Source organism: Pinus tabuliformis, chromosome 4_2 (assembly GCF_031772625.1).
Source record: "Pinus tabuliformis cultivar Carrire ecotype Pingquan chromosome 4_2, CPIR1, whole genome shotgun sequence".
NCBI lineage: Eukaryota > Viridiplantae > Streptophyta > Pinopsida > Pinales > Pinaceae > Pinus > Pinus tabuliformis.
In genome coordinates, this window is record NC_142304.1 from 1,037,631,032 (window position 1) to 1,037,652,025 (window position 20,994).

Sequence of the window (20,994 nt, forward strand, 5' to 3'; positions counted from 1 at the left end):
GCAAGGGGCACTCATAGGGGCCCTAGGAACCAAGGTGATGGCAACAAGGATAAGTGGTAGAGCTCGTGTTTGGCTTTTGCCCACATGCTAAATTCAATTGTCCCAACCATCTTTTTCATTTTGTGGTACATTTCCTAATTACCCCCCCGTTAGGGTAATTCATCGCCCACCAAAGGTTGGGACACTCATGGGTTCCTTAATGATGCAACGGGCCCTCATAAGGGCCTTAGGAACTAGGGTGATGGCAACAATGATAAGTCATAGAGCTCATGTTTGGCTTTTGCCCTCATGGTAAGGGGATGCTAACACCTTGTGGACCCAATGGACAAATGTAGACCGAGATAGGGAAAATATGAGAAGGGCTTCTAATGAGTGGAGGGAGTGAGATATATGGAATCGGGAAGTGGGACTACGAAACCAAAATCAGGGTTTCCCATGTAATTCCCTTCCTAAAGATAATAACCAGTAAAGGAGATCCCACGAGACTAGGATTTAGGATTTTAACCCCTCGATTGAATGAAGGGAACAAGAGTATAGTCAGATCCCTTCCTTTTTCCAAGTCATCCAGTAATCCATGCCCAAGAAAAACAAGCATAAACACCCAACACCATAATGAAAAATCATACCTTCTGGATTGGATGGCCCAACTTCAAACATATGATCATGACAAATGAGCGAGGGTACACAACGATTGGCTCAGGTGGTGGAGAAAAATAACACATCAAAGCTATCAGTTGGTTGTCATGGGGCTGCTGGCTGCCGGCTGAAGACAAATCGAGGAAAAACATTCTTCTATGGGGTCACACGCTGGTGGTGGGTAACAAGACCATACCTCCATCCAAGGTTGAAGCCCATCTTTTCTTGAATGCATTGTGAAAGGCATCCCAATCAAGAATATTACCTTAGGGTAAGCTAAGATACCAATCTCTAGATTTTCCATCAAATGTTAGGGCAAGGGACATCATGATTATATCTTCTTCCATTATAAGCCTTGCACTTACTACCTAATAAAAGTCATATATATATTTTTTGCAGTGATGGCATCAATACCATTGGATTTGGGAATCCAATCATGATATTTATCATGTTGTTGTCGCGCGGATTGACATGACAACGCTCAGACCGGGGCTGTCACTCTGATCCCCGATCCCTCCGTTTAAGCCTGTCTCCCGCGGCTAAGGGGGTAGACCCTATGATATGACGAGAACCAATTGTCGACCAACTAGTTGGGAGACACGAGATACGATTAAGATAAGCACTAAAATGATTTGATTAATTAGCAGACCAGTGCCTTAAAAGATTGTCATTAAAACGATTACTTGTTAGATGATATAGAAACGTAAACCATGAACAACAATCATTTGTCATCAAAAGGTATCAGCGAAATCACATGACCAAAACGATATTTGGCAACTGAAAATTTTGAAAAGATAAATGCTTTAAACCACCACGAAAATCGTAAATCATTAACCAGATATCATATTCGCATCTCGACTTGAAAATTTTAGATCTCAGCATGAAAGATAATAATTCCCGAAAAATGACTAGATTTGACAAATAAATTTTTCCAATTTTTTTTTTTTTAAATAAATAAAATCTAAAAAATAAAAATTAGAAATCTAACTAATATCTAAAATCTAAATAAAAAATAAAACTAAGGCTTAAAAATTTTATAAATAAATCTTTTTCATTTTATATTTTTTTTATTTTTATTTTTATTTTTTTTATTTTTCAAAAGTTAAAAAATAATGAAATCTAATTAAAATCTAAAAACTAAATATTAAAATCTAAAACTAAAATCTAACAATTATAAAAATTTAAAATAAAATTAAACCAAAGTTTAAATCTAATGACTAAGTATTAAAACTATTTTAAATAAAAAATACAAAACTATATGAAATTTACGTCTAACATAAAATCTATGTCAAAATATAAAATCAAAACTATATAAAAATTTAAAACTAGACCTATCGAAAAGAAACAAAACTACGCTGTTAACGTGAAAGAAAACACAGCGTATCGAATTGGAAATGAGAACCAAAAATACCGAGAAACCCTAGCCGCTTACGATTTGACCAGGCGATAAATCGCATCACCGAAGATTAACCTGAAGAGCAATGGCTCACATTGAAAGGATCTGATGCGTTTCTTACCTGATTTGATGGCCTGCTACTGCCCGAGGATTGGAGCATGACGCTGGACAAATGACCATCAAACGCCAATTCATTTACCTGCTACGGACGTGAGCTCATAGCATAAAACCAAGCCGCTGAAAACCACTGTTCCGTCTGCGGAGAAGAGATATATACGCCAAACGACGGTGATGATTCGGAGCTGCAGTTTCGGGCGAAGGCTACAACCCTGACATGGTGAGATGAATCGATGGCGGCAATGTGCTGACTCAACCGGAGCAAAAAATTTAACGCAGAAACCATAGACTCTCGACCAGGGAAGAGTTTAATAGCGGCAGAAAACGCTGAATGTTTAAACGTTGAATGCTCACGCCTGGCGAACTTACTCAAGGAGATGGTGAAACGACCACGTCTTTGTCGGCTTTACTAAAATCGATTTGATTCTCTGCGTTAAATGAAATTTCCAACGGCTAATCACCATACCACGTATCTGGAGCTGTTGGCAGCCTCATACGATGACGCATTGATGCACTGTCACGCTTTGGTATCTGAAACGCGAAAATTTTTTTAACTGTTGACTTCATGCAGCTGATCCCACACAGCTGAAGCGAACTTTTCCTTACGTAATAGAATGCTGGGCACATTTGCAAGTCCCGACCCGTATGTGCAGCAGCAAGGATTCTGCACGCAACTTGATCCTCTGAATGTGGGAAAACTGTGGCTACTGGCGAAATAGGGTACAGATGATGGCCTTGGAAACTGAAAAAAGACAAAATCACCCAAGGAGAAAAATATGTACATAAAACCAAAATCAAAACCCTAAATAAACCTGCCCTAAGCAAAACTAAAATTGAAACCCTAGATCAGAAAATTCTGAAACCCTAAGACAACTGATTAATTTACAAATTTGGCCCCTTAGCAGCCAGATTCATCAATAAGCACATAAAATATTTAAAGAACAGAAATTTCAGATTGTCACTGTGAAAAACTTCAGAAAATCTCTCATGCAGATCAGAAAAATAAAACTGAATGATAGACCCAGGATCAAATCCAACTGGGCTCAGCAAAAAATGCTTGCGGGAGTTGGCTGGTTCAGCCGAGAACTTCCCCGAATGCCCACAAAATTCCTTCAGAAAATGCTTTCTGCACAGCTCAAAACAACCATCAGTAAAGAGGGCAAAAATGCTGCTAGATCTCAGAGAGTAATGGAGATACCTGCCATTACTTCAGAAACCCTAACAGCACCCAAACCCTAGCAAGTGAACAAGATACCTGTGCTCACAATACTCTTAAAAAAGCTATTATCAATGACTGAAAATAAAATATGCAGAAACTAAAACAATCTCACAGCATTTTAAGAGAGTAACACCAGCAAGATATGGACCCCAAAGTCTTCTTTTATTAACCAGAAACAGATTTACAAGAGAGCTCTTTCAGTCTTAGACTCACAGATCAGATTGATCTGAACTGACCCCTAGCACCCTACTTAAAGGAAATGACTCCAACGGCTAGTTCGAGTGATCCATGCTGAAATGATCTCGACCGTTGATGAGGATCAAGACATCTCTTGATCTCATCTGTCGATTTATTAAAAAATAATATTTTGCATGCATTCACTTAAAATATTATTATTTTATTAGTTAGGGTTTTTGCTCTATTTTTTAATTTTTAATTTTTTTTATTATTAATTTTTATTAATTTTTTAATTTTTTAATTCATTTTAAAATGGATCATCGAACTAAGCCTTCGGAAACATCACCTAGGACCTAGGACTTAGGACTCATGAGGGGATTTAAAACATTTTTCGACCGTCAAGACACATTTCATGATGACTTTTACAAATTTACATCTTAAGGGGGAAAACCCCTTTAATACAGAGCCTCACAAATCACCCAGTTCTGCGACACAACTATAATCTAGCAGATCAACACACTAGGATTCTCCTAAAGTTCTAATGACAAAATCCATCCCGGCTTTGGGGTCAGGTTTGAAGGAAAACTCTGCCGATCCATGGATCGGTGAGACGAAAAACCTTCCGGGACGTAGATTACCACTAGAAAGTTAGGTCCACCTAGGCAATTCACATACACGACTCATGTCTGCTAAGATTATTTACAATTCATATATGCAGACTGGGTTTACAATCAAAATGATTAAGCTGCTGATGACTGCAGGATGGCACGAACACGCTGATCAGGTGCTGCCCCTTTTTTTTCTTGCAAAGAAAAGGGGGGTGTACTGCATGGGTAGTTGACCAGTAGAGGTCAACATCTGGCTCTACTTGGGGACACGTTGCTGCTTGCAGGAATGTGAGAATCCAGAATCTGCATCCATACAACACAAAAATAAGTAGCGTCCATCCAAAATCATCATATACATTAAGCACAGGAAAGATAAAAGCTCTTCATTTATTAACTATCTAAAGCAGAAATAAAAATGCGGAAAAAACAAGGAGTAGGGTTAGAAATACGATACAAAGGATGCCCTACGGCATCAGATGTGTTCAATATAGTGCATACTGAGCATTTGCCTGCTTTCAGGCAAATCTGTCGGCTGCTTGTCGGATGTGCCATGTCCAATTTTGCATATGGTAGGACTCTTTCCTATCCGAAAATCAAGCTGCTCGCGGCCGTCTGATGCGTCAAATCTTCTTCTTATTTTCTTTCTCTTGCGCTTTTTCTTTCTGGCAGGTTGAATTACTGATGATCTGGTACTTTCTGTTTCAAAACTATCAGATGAAGTATGCGTGATATGTCTTTCTTTATCCCGCATCTGATCTTTATGTCTATCTGGATCACCTTCAATTAACCACCTAATGACCTCCTCATAATAAGATGGAACTTGTTGCGGCAAATGAGAAGGCTCCTGGTTTCTCTTATCATCTGACCATTGTTGAATCTTTTGAACTTGTATTCTAATGGCATCCATCTGACTAGAGCATTCATCCCTTATAGCACTGATTTGTATGGCATGGTGTTCTTGCACGTGTTTTATTACTTTATCATTCTTTTCCTTTATGTCCATCAAGCAATGCTGCATGAAATTTATTTATTCTTTATGATTCGCTTGCATGTCAGCCAACTGATTGTTATGATTGAACGTCATAGAGTCAATTTCCCTATCATGATCAGCTTTCATGGTCACCATATTTTCCTCTAAGACTGACATCTTGCTTTGCATACTTCTAATTTCTGTTTCATATTTAATTTTCATGGCCTCAATTTCCTTAGCATGCTGATTTTGTGTGACCTCCAACTCCCTATTACGTTTTTCCAGGTGGGTGCATAAAGTTTTAACATCATTGATAAGACTAGTTTGATTGCTTTCCATATTTCTTACCAGCATCATTAGATCTTGTATAATTTGCTTTTGTTCTTCCCCTTCACTATTATTTGTCCCTGATTTTCCACTATGATGATCTGCAATATTTCCGGTTGATGACACATTCTGATCTTGAAAACTTTCTTCAACAGCTGGATTTTTTACAAGATTACTTTCTTTCGTTTGCACAATTTTAGAGGTAGAAGGCAAGCTGTTTGGACTATCATATCTATCTTTAAAAGCATTGAGAATGTCTTGTAAAGAAGTGAAAAAATCATTAGGAAAATTATTAAACCAATTCAAGGCATCACCCTCTAAAGAATGGACAAATAGACGCATCTTGAAATCTTCATGATTATATTGAGGAAATCTACAATATAAGATCATTACACAAGTAAACATGTTTAAATGATGTCTAACAGCGACCGAATCACCACCCGAGAACTTAAATAATTTAGAAATGGCCTCTTTCGGAAGATCATGGAGATTATCAGTAAAATGACATGGTTTAAATGAATAATCCATGATGAACAATAAGGGATCAAATGGATGATAGAAAGAGATTTCTGCTCAAGAAAATTAAGAGATGAAAGAAGTGGAGTCGCCACTTGAACAATGAATCTGATTCTAGGATCCAAAAAATAACCACAAGCAGATATGAGGAAAGCTTCTTGTCTAGGAAAAATGAGAAAAGTGGAGTCGCCACCCAAACAAGAAACAAACCAAAGAGATGCTACTGATATGGCGCAAAATAAGGCAATAAAAGATCCAAATGATAACCTCAAAGGTCGAATCTTCCACCTCAAATGAGAGATGAGAAAGATGAGAAGATGAATATTGATGAAACCCCAGGAACAGAAAAACTCTATCCCCGGCAACGGCGCCAAAAAATGTTGTCGCGCGGATTGACACGACAACGCTCAGACCGGGGGCTGTCACTCTGATCCCCGATCCCTCCGTTTAAGCCTGTCTCCCGCGGCTAAGGGGGGTAGACCCTATGATATGACGAGAACCAACTGTCGACCCGCTGGTTGGGAGACACGAAATACGATTAAGATAAGCACTAAAATGATTTGATTAATTAGCAGACCAGTGCCTTAAAAGATTGTCATTAAAACGATTACTTGTTAGATGATATAGAAACGTAAACCATGAACAGCAATCATTTGTCATCAAAAGGTATCAGCTAAATCACATGACCAAAACGATATCTGGCAACTGAAAATTTTGAAAAGATAAATGCTTTAAACCACCACGAAAATCGTAAATCATTAACCAGATACCATATTCGCATCTCGACTTGAAAATTTTAGATCTCAGCATGAAAGATAATAATTCCTGAAAAATGACTGGATCTAACAAAGAAATTTTTCCAAATATATATATATATATTTTTTTTTAAATAAATAAAATCTAAAAAATGAAAATTAGAAATCTAACTAATATCTAAAATCTAAATAAAAAATAAAACTAAGGCTTAAAATTTTTATAAATAAATCTTTTTCATTTTATATATATATATATTTTATTTATTTATTTATTTATTTTTATTTTTTATTTTTCAAAAGTTAAAAAATAATGAAATCTAATTAAAATCTAAAAACTAAATATTAAAATCTAAAACTAAAATCTAACAATTATAAAAATTTAAAATAAAATTAAACCAAAGTTTAAATCTAATGACTAAGTATTAAAACTATTTTAAATAAAAAAAACAAAACTATATGAAATTTACGTCTAACATAAAATCTATGTCAAAATATAAAATCAAAACTATATAAATATTTAAAACTAGACCTATCGAAAAGAAACAAAACTACGCTGTTAACGTGAAAGAAAACACAGCGTATCGAATTGGAAATGAGAACCAAAAATACCGAGAAACCCTAGCCGCTTACGATTTGACCAGGCGATAAATCGCATCACCGAAGATTAACCTGAAGAGCAATGGCTCACGTTGAAAGGATCTGATGCGTTTCTTACCTGATTTGATGGCCTGCTACTGCCCGAGGATTGGAGCATGACGCTGGACAAATGACCATCAAACGCCAATTCATTTACCTGCTACGGACGTGAGCTCATAGCATAAAACCAAGCCGCTGAAAACCACTGTTCTGTCTGCGGAGAAGAGATATTTACGCCAAACGACGGTGATGATTCGGAGCTGCAGTTTCGGGCGAAGGCTACAACCCTGACATGGTGGGATGAATTGATGGCGGCAATGTGCTGACTCAACCGGAGCAAAAAATTTAACGCAGAAACCATAGACTCTCGACCAGGGAAGAGTTTAATAGCGGCAGAAAACGCTGAATGTTTAAACGTTGAATGCTCACGCCTGGCGAACTTACTCAAGGATATGGTGAAACGACCACGTCTTTGTCGGCTTTACTAAAATCGATTTGATTCTCTACGATAAATGAAATTTCCAACGGCTAATCACCATACCACGTATCTGGAGCTGTTGGCAGCCTCATACGATGACGCATTGATGCATTGTCACGCTTTGGTATCTGAAACGCGAAATTTTTTTTAACTGTTGACTTTATGCAGCTGATCCCACACAGCTGAAACGAACTTTTCCTTACGTAATAGAATGCTGGGCACGTTTGCAAGTCCCGGCCCGTATGTGCAGCAACAAGGATTCTGCAAGCAACTTGATCCTCTGAGTGTGGGAAAACTGTGGCTACTGGCGAAATAGGGTACGGATGATGGCCTTGGAACCTGAAAAAGACAAAATCACCCAAGGAGAAAAATATGTACATAAAACCAAAATCAAAACCCTAAATAAACCTGACCTAAGCAAAACTAAAATTGAAACCCTAGATCAGAAAATTCTGAAACCCTAAGACAGTTGATTAATTTACAAATTTGGCCCCTTAGCAGCCAGATTCATCAATAAGCACAGAAAATATTTAAAGAACAAAAATTTCAGATTGTCACTGTGAAAAACTTCAGAAAATCTCTCATGCAGATCAGAAAAATAAAACTGAATGATAGACCCAGGATCAAATCCAACTGGGCTCAGCAAAAAATGCTTGCGGGAGTTGGCTGGTTCAGCCGAGAACTTCCCCGAACGCCCACAAAATTCCTTCAGAAAATGCTTTCTGCACAGCTCAAAACAACCATCAGTAAAGAGGGCAAAAATGCTGCTAGATCTCAGAGAGTAATGGAGATACCTGCCATTACTTCAGAAACCCTAACAGCACCCAAACCCTAGCAAGTGAACAAGATACCTGTGCTCACAATACTCTTAAAAAAGCTATTATCAATGACTGAAAATAAAATATGCAGAAACTAAAACAATCTCACAGCATTTTAAGAGAGTAACACCAGCAAGATATGGACCCCAAAGTCTTCTTTTATTAACCAGAAACAGATTTACAAGAGAGCTCTTTCAGTCTTAGACTTTCAGTCTTAGACTCACAGATCAGATTGATCTGAACTGACCCCTAGCACCCTACTTAAAGGAAATGACTCCAACGGCTAGTTCGAGTGATCCATGCTGAAATGATCTCGACCGTTGATGAGGATCAAGACATCTCTTGATCTCATCCGTCGATTTATTAAAAAATAATATTTTGCATGCATTCACTTAAAATATTATTATTTTATTAGTTAGGGTTTTTGCTCTATTTTTTAATTTTTAATTTTTTAATTTTTAATTTTTTTTATTATTATTTTTTAATTTCTTAATTCATTTTAAAATGGATCATCGAACTAAGCCTTCGGAAACATCACCTAGGACCTAGGACTTAGGACTCATGAGGGGATTTAAAACATTTTTCGACCGTCAAGACACATTTCATGATGACTTTTACAAATTTACATCTTAAGGGGGAAAACCCCTTTAATACAGAGCCTCACAAATCACCCAGTTCTGCGACACAACTATAATCTAGCAGATCAACACACTAGGATTCTCCTAAAGTTCTAATGACAAAATCCATCCCGGCTTTGGGGTCAGGTTTGAAGGAAAACTCTGCCGATCCATGGATCGGTGAGACGAAAAACCTTCCGGGACGTAGATTACCACTAGAAAGTTAGGTCCACCTAGGCAATTCACATACACGACTCATGTCTGCTAAGATTATTTACAATTCATATATGCAGACTGGGTTTACAATCAAAATGATTAAGCTGCTGATGACTGCAAGATGGCACGGACACGCTGATCAGGTGCTGCCCCTTTTTTTTCTTGCAAAGAAAAGGGGGGTGTACTGCATGGGTAGTTGACCAGTAAAGGTCAACACATGTAAATGATGAAGAGCATTAGGATGATTGCTCAAATCCAAGGGCCCATTGTTGCACAGACTAACAGGGCTAGAGGGCACAACAACACCCTGGGACAGAGGCCCACTGTCACCACAACCTAAGTCCCTTTCTCTTCTCGGATTTTCACCGACGGGAGGAGTCCCAGTATCCCTCACTTGTGATAGATATGTCTAGGATAGGCTAGAAGTGAGGCAAAGAGGCTCATTCAATGGAAAGGTTCAATAATTGTGCGAGCTTTGGGAGACGCTAGGTAGACTCTCCAAGAAAAACCCCTTGAAAGAAAGACTACGCAAGATCTAGGGTTGAGAAATATAGGAAGAGGAAAGCTTAGAACAAAAAGGCTACGAGGTCGAGGAAGAGGAAAGTTTAGAACCAACTTAGAATCTAACGAGTTTAAATTCCGTGTTAACTTATGCGTGGTAAATACATAGAAATCTTAGGAGTTTTTTGAAGACTTATAGAAAGTGTCAGCGTAGTAGTTTAAAATGTTATCGATGTAGGAAGCAAGTAAACCTTTTTTGGATTGTTTTGAACACAACAATTGATAGTAATGTGGAAAATGTAGAAGGAGGTTCTGACCTTGAAACCAGATTGACTTGAATAGAAAACTCCCTAACTGTTTCTTTAAAAAAATATATTGATACATTATAGAAGCATCTATCCATCCTAGATTTAATTTTCATAAAAATATTTGTTGACAAGATTCTTGTCTTATAGTTTCGTCATTATGATTCCAGTTATGTCTTCCAAAAGGAGTTATATTGGAATTTTAACTCTTGGGTATGGAAACAAAGTGTCTTCCTTATTTAGAGGAATGCTTGTTTATTAATCTTAATTATTGTGATATGTTTGGTTAATTTTTAATTGTGTATTGATATTTCTATTAGAAATTTCATTGGTTTTATTAATTAATAAACTTTTATTACTAACAATAAATTTATTTTTAAATTTAATTATCTAATGTTAGTTTATAAACTTTTATTAATAATAACAATTTGATTTTTAAATTTAATTATCAAAATATTTCTTTATCAAAAACATACATTTCAATTTTAAAAATATCAATTTTCTTTCTATTAATTGTACAACTCGTACGAGTAAAATGTTTTTCTTTTTTGTTAATTTGTTAGCATTTATTACAACATAATTTAAACATACAAAATAGCAATCTTACTATCGTGGCCTGCAACAAGGGAAACCAGATCAACGATAGTAGAGATGTTGTAAGGTTCATCTTTCTATCAAAATTACCCAATAAAATGCTGCCACATTTTTAACTTTAGAACATAACATATCACTGTCCATGGCAACATATAATTTACAAAAAAATAGCTGGGGATATAAAATTGTCCACAACTGTGTAATATAGAAAATAGTAAATTGCAATCCAAAAAACATAGGCATAAAAATATGATAGACATGGGGTGTCATCCTTCATTGAAAGAAGTTTGCAGGGGTAGGATCTTGAGGGCTCGGTCCTATTGATGTTTGTCTCTTGCATCGAAGATGCGTCTATATGTGCACCAGTCGAGGGTCTAGATTAACTAGACAAGATCACAACTACTTCTAAACTTATTGAATATCATTGAGATGGACAATTATCTTGTTGTGATTTTCCTGCTTCTCCTAGATGAATCTTCCTTATAATCATTTTCATTTGCTAATGCAAAGTGATAGAGTAGAGGTATTGGTTCCTGTGGCCCCTGGTGTGTTCAAGATTTGGAACCCAATCAACAAGTCAGCCTGAATCTCAGAGTCAGAGTGGCATTGCTATCACAAATAGCTCGAGCTTCAAGTAACCAGATTTTGTCCAAAACTTTGTGGGAGTAGTCACATGGTAGAGGTAAGCAATAGTTTGTGCTTGCCATTGGGCTCGAGGCCTGTTGGAGGGGCCACTTGAGCCACATCTTGGCCACATTTGTTGTCAAGGCATGGTGATAATGATGTGAGTAAACCCAACTAGTGAAGCCCCAAGAGATAGGAGTTTTGAGGGATTATAAACAAAAGTGAGGCTAGCGCACAACATGCAAAGTGGAGAGTTCAAGGGACAAGGGTGGTAGGTATGTCTGTGGTCAGAGGAATCACAGGGTTGTGATATAAACATAACAAGGTGCTAGGAGGTCTGTCGTGAGCAAGAAAAGGCTAGGCCACGTCACCCCCAAATGCCACGTTGAACCTTCTGTAAACAAAACTTGGACCAAACAAACCAAAGTAATAGAACTATACCTAAAATACCAGCTGAAAGACGTTAAAACCAAAGACAATACCAATGGTCTTGTGGGACTTGAGCTCTCGAAAAGTCAAAGAGAATTTTGATGTAGGGATCCCACCAGCTGACACATGAGCTAACTACATGCAACCCCTCAAATACTTGGAAATTGCGGAGAGTCCAACCAAAGAAATGGAATGAATGATGGAGGCCAAACCAGGAGGGCTTGGACCTTCCACAATGGTTAAGCCACTATTGCAGGCGCCATGAAGGAAAAATCCCACAAGTAGCCTGACAACAAAGCGTTGGCACTAGATATTAGCAGTTCGCCCCCAATGATTCTAGGAAGTCAAGAAGCTCTCAGAGATTTCCGAATTAATGCTTTGCATTGTCATTAAGCATTGGCATGTGTGATTACATGGGAGCGGCTGGCCACACCATCCCCCTCTTTAATGCTTGGGTTGACAATGGGGTGGCAATCTGCTCCCCTCCCTCCTTGGCATGCATTTCCACACTCCATAAGGGTCAAGAGCAAAATGCTACTTTCAATTTTTAAATGGAATTCTTTTAACTTCTACATAATACATCTATGTAATATCTTCTTTATTAAAATTTGGATTTTTATTTATCATTATTTTTTTTAATTTACTATTTTAAACAATTAAATATTGAAATCATTATTTTTTTAAACTTACTATTTTAAACAATTGGCTTTATTTATAAAATAGATATTTGAATGTGAAATAATATATTTCAAAGCTTGTTTTTAGTAAAGTTCCTTCAACTTCTTTTAAGTCACTCACATTTTACCATAAATACTTGTGCCATGTAGCCATGGTGATCTTTATAATTTTAATGGGTACTCTTTCTTTGAATTAGGGGTTTTAATCTTAAAGGTAGATCTTATTAACTATAGATAAATGAATTTTTACTTTCCAAGTTTACAGTCAAGTATGTGGTCTTTTTCATTAATATAAATCGTCTTTCAAGATACGTAATCCATGATAAACAATTTTTCTATAAAGCTACAACCAAGGTTAGGAAATCTTTAGGAATGTAGGAAGTATTTTGTTTTTAGGAGTACAATTAGATTCAATGTTGGTTCGGCAATTGGATCAAACAATTATGTTGCAATAATGAATTTTCATCCTTCTTTTGAGACTAGTCATGGATACAAGAATTAAGAACTTCGTAGGTATTTGGAAATTTCTCGTTGGTTTAGTTGGTGAAAGGGGAGATTCAAATTCGAAGACGACAAATCAATTAAAAGAGGCTTCATATTTGTTTGAGGTTATAATATACCCTCATGTGTATCGTGAATACAATATGATCGCTAATTCACTTTGGAAATGGGACTCCGTCAAGGTCTTCTATTTTTGATTTGAAGTCTAGCTCTTGAAAAGTCAATAATCATTATTTATTGCTTTGTATTTTCGTAGTTCTATATTATAATTTATAACGTGTAATTTAACCAAAAGGTGCTCTACAACTGATATTGCACAAATATTGCAAAACGTTGCGCAATGTTATGTATTGTTATATTATGTTGACTTGGTCAAATATTTAAAACAAAATAAAAAATTAAAATTAAAAAATAATAATTATTAAGATAAGTTTGAATTAGTCATTTGATAGGTTTACCAATGGTGGTTTACAAGCCCATGGTATTGCATAGCCCATGGTATTTATTATGATGAAGCCTATTTAAAGAGTTGAGGAAATCTATTATGGAATGCAAGAGTACCAGCTTAGATCCATCTTAACTTCGGACTTGATCCCTCTCGAGTCTCGGCACTTGGTAGATCCATATTTAAGATAAATCTAGGCTGGTTATTAGGAAATTTATTTGTTTAAACTTTATTTTATGGAGTATAATTTTTATGGTAATTTATGAAGAATTTATTATTTTAATTTATGATTTATTTTATCTATATATATTGAAGAGTAAAGGTTTTTTTGGAGCTCTGATATATTTTATCTATATATTTAAGAATAAAATTAATATTTTTCTCCTCATGTAACCAAATACTTCACCCTCCAATTAGTAGGTAAGGGTAAGATATTTTTCATTGCTCAAAACCATTCAGCATTAAGGATTACAACTTGAAGTCATTATAACAATATACTAAATATGAGCTCATTATGTGGATGTTTTTATTTTTTACTTTTTTGAGCTATGGCATACATATCTATATATATTAAAGTATAAAGTTAATTTTTCCCCTCATGTAACCAAACACTTCACCCTCCAACTAGTAGGTAAGGGTAAGATATTTTTTCAAGGCTTAAAAGTTAAATCCCTTCAACAACAAGGATTACAACTTGAAGTCATTATAACAATATACTGAATATGAGCTCAATATATCACTTAGGAGAAATGAACATGAGTGAAGAATCATCGTTCTTCCTAACCACTTGTGATAAACGCAACAGACACACACAATATCACTTATATTATATGATATTCTTATAACAAAATCCTTATAGTCTATTTCTTTGCTTTTGCATGCTTAGTTTGCATATTATAAAACCCCTTTCTTATAACAGCTTTCTTCTAGTTTATTGGGGTTGGTGGAAAGTGTACTTGAACACTTGTAACTCTTATCTTGGCCTTCAAGGTTTTGCTGGTACCTTCTCCCATAATCATTAGACTCCTATCACCTCTGAACCCTTGTTTGTTGAAGATATGTTTAGGTGATTTTATCTGCAAGTCTCTTAGAAAGCCATTTGGCTTGGAACCCTAGTCATCTAACCTTTAAGTCCTGCCAGGGAAGCCTCCATTGTGGGGATAACATCCAACCATAGAGTAGTGGGAGAGAGGCTGCTTAGGTGAACCGTGACAGTGGTGGCTAATCTCGTTTGCTGCCATAAGACCTAGGTTACCTAGTGAGGCTTTGCACTATGCTTGCTAGATTTTGTGATAACAGGTCGATTGGGTCCATCGTGTTCCTCACTGCTTCACATTGTGACAAGATAATGTAAGGACTTGTAGTTAACACTGACCAGGCCTCATGCATTTTCTCAGGTATGGCTTCTTGCTAGTAATAAATGATGATTACATAACAGAGTATATGAGATTGTGTAAATGCCTAAAATTCTTGGCTGGCTGTTCATGTATTTTCCCATCTGATTTTTCTTTTATGTAACATGCTATGCTGATGTTCGTCATCACTTATTGTCCAATTTCTCTTAAACATCTAATAATCTGACATTGTTTTTGCCACCAGTCTGTATACTGCTGTAGAACTCACAAAATGTTTAGGTTAGGTATCTCTTTATTTCTTTAGATGCAATTCTGAATTTGGCTCATATATATGTGAATTAATTTGTTGCTAAAACTTTAATTATTTTCTGAATTTCTTCAAATGCAGCTCTTGAGACAGCTAAAAAGTATGAGGATAACTTATGGATTAAACTCCGTTCTTTGTATGTTAATGCAAAAGAACTTGCGGAATGTGAACAAAGGTAAGTCTAGTTGATCATGGTTTGTATTTTGTTCAGAATCATGTATCAATAATCATTTTTCATTTCATGTGTTTTTTGAGAGTCAAATTTCAACAGTTTCATTCCTTTATCAATTCAAGAATGTGGGACTCGTTATAATTGATATGCATTCAAGGAAAAAGGTTGTCTATACAAATGTTGTATTTTGAAACTAAGTAATTGCAGTAGAGAAAAGTGTTGTTGAATTTGCAATCTGGATTGCAAGCTGTCGATAAAGTTATGACTATGCCCAAAGTAGAACCATTTCAGAGCTGAATCCTTAATTTCCCAACAAAATTAGCAAGATATGATTTATTCTCTTTCTTACAGATATTAATATCCAGTACACTTGGCTGTAATATCGTGGCAACAGCAAAAAGGTTTTTACTATTTATTGCTCCATATATGTCAACGGGCATTTCCAATAATAAATTCAGCTTCTATAGAAATTGAAAGGCCCCATTAACTGGCCAGGATGTTAAAAGGATTCAAGGTTAGATGACTTGGATGTTGAAGCTTTCAGGGTCTCATGACCAGGATGATAAAATCTTTTAGGGTTAGATGTGTTCTACAGAAGGTCTATTTTGAGCTTCTCTGCTTCATCCCTGTTGGACTTTCTCAAAAAACCATTAAGATTTGAATGGACTTGTTACAACTCTTTTGTCACTAGGGGGCACAAGGTGTTCACTAATGACAAACCACTGGAACATGGAAGATCCATCACTGTGACCTAGGCTTCACTTCCCTCACTTCAAAGGTGTATTCTAACCGCCTCTAAGGTGTTGAAATTGTAACTAGGTTTGGTGTTCATAATGTATATTATCATTATGATTTTGTAAAGAGTCAAAAAGAATTTATTTGAGTCAAAAGAAAAATTGTTTTTGTCATGCCCCATTTGGACATTGAAAAGAAAAGAAAAGTTGAATTTTTAAAAAGTATATGTGTCCCGGGTCCCCAAGTTGACCAAGTCGGCCCTCCAGAAGACAAGTTGGCTCAGCCTTTAGAGGTACCTTTTTGGATGAAGAAAACACTATTTATTGGCACTATTACTTCACCATTTGGCAACCAACTCGCAGGTTCTGTAGAGGACAAATTCGGATGTCTAAAGCACATTCTTATGTGGTTATACAAGTTTCCTGAGGCACAGTTTTCTGTGGTTATCTGAGCTATCTGTGGCACTACTTTTCTGTGGTTATGCGAGCTATCTGTGGCACTACTTTTCTGTGGTTATGCATGTTGAAATTCGATTGCAAGGTTGAATTTCTTAACATGATAATTACTTGTGGAGATATTATTGATTCCTTGTTAGATTTTTCTTAATTTTTCATGACGCAATTATCAATTCGAGTACAAGAAAATAAAGATTACAGTGCACAAGAGACAAGAGACACCAGAAATTAGGCCAGAGGCCAGTGCAAAACCCACAAGGGGAAAAATCATCAATCCTTTCCTTATAGATTCTTCGTCAACAAGAGGAATCCAGGTCATATAGTAGACCAATCATGCCTAGTCAGCCCTCCAAATTCTGCCATGATTTTCTCCACAAAATAGTCAACCAATTACAGAAGTATGAGCTTGGATATCACAGGAGTATGTTGCCACTGAAAGCTCGCATTATCACAGAAGGAACTGCTATAGGGAGCTCGCGTTATCTCATAAATAATCTGCCTCAGAAGTTCACGTTTTACAGAAGTACAGTGCCTCAAGTAGCTCATCCTTTTACAGGAGTATAGTGCCTCTTTCACAGTAGTATGTTGCCTGAGATATCACCCTATATTCTGCCTCTGGAATCTCGATTTTGTGCATCAGAAAACTCGCTCTCATCCCTCAGAAAAGATCCTACGAAATCTGCACTTGATGGAGATGAATTGATTCTTATTTATAGTTGTTCGTTCAGGCGGAGAGACACGTCTCTTGGGCAGGCTGACTTGATCCTTGGAGGGCTGACTTGGTAGATTGGAGGGACAAAATTACAATTACAATATTCAAATTTACTTCTTTTACAAGGGTCACGAAGAACATGCCCTTTTACATTTTCTTTTGACTAAAACAAGCATGAAAAACATGCTAGAGAATAAGAATAATTTTCTTCTTTTGTTTTCACTTAGAATACATATTGATACAATGCCAATTATGAAGACCGACTCTAGTTACTATTTTCAAAGATGCGAGCTATCTGTATCTTTATGACAAATGAGCTATTCAAGGCACTTTATTCCTGTGGACTAAGTGTAATATCCCCTATCACATGAGGTTGCTAGAAGGATAGCCTTTAGCCCATTTTGTACCTTGGGCAAAGAGGCAAAGGATTGGGGATCAATTTTGGCATTTTAGACTTGGGAGATGTGGGTGAAGTAGGACCCACGCTCAAGTGGGCAACCACAAGGAGGCAATGCACACCCCACTAGAGAGGGTGTCCGATTTTGGAGGCAAGGTTGGGGCCACCAAGGAGAGCATATTGGGCCAAGCATATTTGAAGGCAAGGAGGGGGCACTCCATCTTATCTTTTGACCATTACACTTCATAAATTAACCTCTCTTGGAGTTGTTCAGTGCAAGGGTTGGAGTGCTATTGAGCACAACGGTTTCAGGCGAAATCCAAGCTAGTTCAGGGAGTCTATTTCAGGGCTTCCACAGGGTGTTATCTTCAGCCATTCGAGTCAACAATGCGCACTTCTTGGGCGTAGACTTAGAGGCAATACAAATTGACATTTGTTTGGGCCAACTTCAGAGATTTTGTGAGCGGGAATTGCCGGAGTGGTTCTACATCTTTTAGCTAGAATTTTGGTGGTGAATTGCAGGGAAATTTTGGGGGCATTTTTGAAGGCCAAATTTACCGTTTTCTAGCAGTGCATGGGTCTCACTGTAGAAAGTTTGTGCAGGGCTAAGAGCTGGGTTGTTTGGGAGCTTGAAGGGTAGAGGAATTAGGGCCTTCCATAGGCTAATTTTTGATTAGGGGTGAATTTCTCAGTTGTGGAGTTGGGGTTATTTCCAGCTAGTGGAATTTTGCAGAAGTATGCACCAGTTGGCCAGTTGGGCCATACACATCTTATTGGAAGGCTTCCTCACTGCTTGGAACTTAGCCAAATCCTTTCCAGGTTTTTGTGGGTTTTTGGAGAGGAGTCCGTAGGTGGAGTTTCAGGGTGATCCGAGTAGTATTTTGATCATAAATCATCATTTCAATTGGCAACCAACAACAAATTATTCACTGGGCAATGCACATTTCTCATCCACGACCATACTTCAGTTGGGTTAGAGGCATCATTTTGGGTTCTCAGCTTGCTTTGCAAGTCCGAGTTCCATTGTTTCATCCCATTTTATGTACTGAGATCCCAATTTTAATATATGGCTCAGATTATTTCGCTGGTGTCACTTGTGTATTAAATTGTGGCTGTGTTTCTTAATTGTTTGCTATTCTAAATTCATTATTTTAGTATCTGTTACCCACCAAAAGTCGGTGACCCCATAGGAGAAAGTTTTCTCCTAGATCTCTCTTCAGCCAGCAGCCTTGGACAATCACCAGTGTAGCCGATACATTGTGCTATTTTGATCTCCGTTCCCTGCATCAATCATATGCCCCCTCGCCCATCTATCTAGAGCATATGTTAGAAGGTAGGCAATCGAAGTCAAAAGGTATGTTTTTCATTAGGCAATCGGGTGCTTATGCTTGTTTTTCCTTGGGCATGGATTATTGGGTGACTTGGAAGAAGGAAGGGATTTGACTGTGGTTTTATTCCCTCACCTTAAATGGGGGAGTTAATCCTCAATCCTAGTCCCATGGGAACTCCCCTATTGAGCTATGTTTTCAGGAAGGGCACTACTTGGGAAACCTCGATTTTGATTGCGTGGTCTCGTTTTCCTGTTCCACCTTTTTCACTCCCTTTCGCACATTACAAGCCCTATTTCATCATTTTCCTTCTCTGGGTCCACAAGGCACTAGCACACCCCCTCCCCTTGTCCACATATCTGGGTTGGGCTTGGAAATGTTGCCCCAGAGGTTGATGCAGCTAAAAGAAAGTTAAAAGCATATCATGGCCACAAGCAAGAAACAAAAGAAAAGAATATTATAAAATGCAAAAGATGGCCGGGACATTAATATAGCATGTGGACAAAAGCCAAACATGAGCTCTACCCCTTCATCATGGCCATCACCCTAGTCCTACGACCCCATGAGTGCCCCCGACATCATTAAGGAACTCATGCATGTCCCAATCCCCGGTGGGCGATACGCTGCCCCACATTAAGGGGGTAATAACTGCTTCATATCATACATAACATGATCTAATTTCTTGGAACCCCGAGCAGTAATGCAAAGAAAAATCAAGAAAAGGAAAAAGGAAAATAAAGGGGTGGAAAAACAAAGGCCAGGGTAATTCATGTATCCATGATTGCTCCCTCCTACATCTATACACCCAATATTTGGACATACCTCATCATTGCCACCCTTGAATCCATGGCACTTGGCCTTGAGTCCTTTGTATTCCCATCCATTCATCATCATTCACATGACACCTATCAAATGAAGGATGTACCGGGGAACTGTCTTTCCCCTTAGGGGTTGGGAACACCTAATAAGGTTGTTTATTAACCACTCCTACCTAGGGACGTAACACTATTACAAACTTGCAGCCCCAAGTTTGGAAAGAAAGCCCAGTATGAAGTCTCAATGTGCCCTTGATAAACAAGCTTGGTTCACTTAGATGCACTAATGAATTATTGTACCTGATGGTGAGGATGTAGCACTGGACATTAAATGTATTTGGCAGGTGGTTTCATCATGGGCTGGGAAATTTAATTGGGGATCAAGTCCACCAAAGGATGTATTGACACCCCCGGGTGAAGTGTTGAGAGCCTTGGTGTTGAGAAATCTAGGGGCAGCTCAATTACGTGATTTCTCTTACTTTGATAATTGCTTGTGATGTCGTTTTACTTAATTTGATTAGCTTCTTCTTTAACTTGATTATTATTGTGTTTTCTATCATCAAACAACTATTAAACAATGAAGATCAAAGAGACAAAGACACAAAATGTAGGTTGCTAGCCAAGGCCAAAACCTCTCCTCTTGAGAGGAAAATCCACACAAGAATTCTTCTCTTCTTATAGAATCTTCAAATTACGAATTCCTAGACCTAAGATCCTTGACAAAGACCCCTCCAAGACTAAGTCAACCTTCCTTCTTGATGAGCTTTCCTTACACAACTTACAACAACAAACTTTGACCTTCCAACAACAACTTCGACCCCAACAACTTCTCCAACAAATTCCACCTCAGTGACTTCAACCTACCCAACAACTTCCAGCGACTTTGACTTGCCCAACGATTTCCAGCGACTTTGACTTGCCCAACAACTTCCAACAACTTCGACTTGCGCAACAATTTTGACTTGCCCAACAACTTCTAACAACTTTGACTTGCCCAACAACTTCCAACAAATTTGATTTGCCCAACAACTTCCAACAACTTTGACTTGCCCAACAACTTTAGAAATCCTAACACAAGAGAGAGAGGTCCAAAACTTCATTCTTGCTTCTTTTCTTCTTATCCTTGATTTTCGTCTTTTTCTTCTAGTCTTGCTAC

General features: G+C 37.4%; 1 protein-coding gene across 2 annotated transcripts in view; it reads left to right on the forward strand.

Annotated features, from left to right (window-relative positions):
* Nucleotides 1-20,994, forward strand: part of LOC149173159 (SAGA-associated factor 29 homolog A-like) — a 384,042-nt gene that overhangs the window by 64,626 nt on the left and 298,422 nt on the right. For both annotated transcript variants that reach the window (XM_089424522.1, XM_089424523.1), the window contains exon 2: nt 15,306-15,399. In XM_089424522.1, the coding sequence (XP_089280648.1) occupies nt 15,306-15,399 (94 nt within the window). The remainder of the gene's footprint in view (nt 1-15,305; nt 15,400-20,994) is intronic.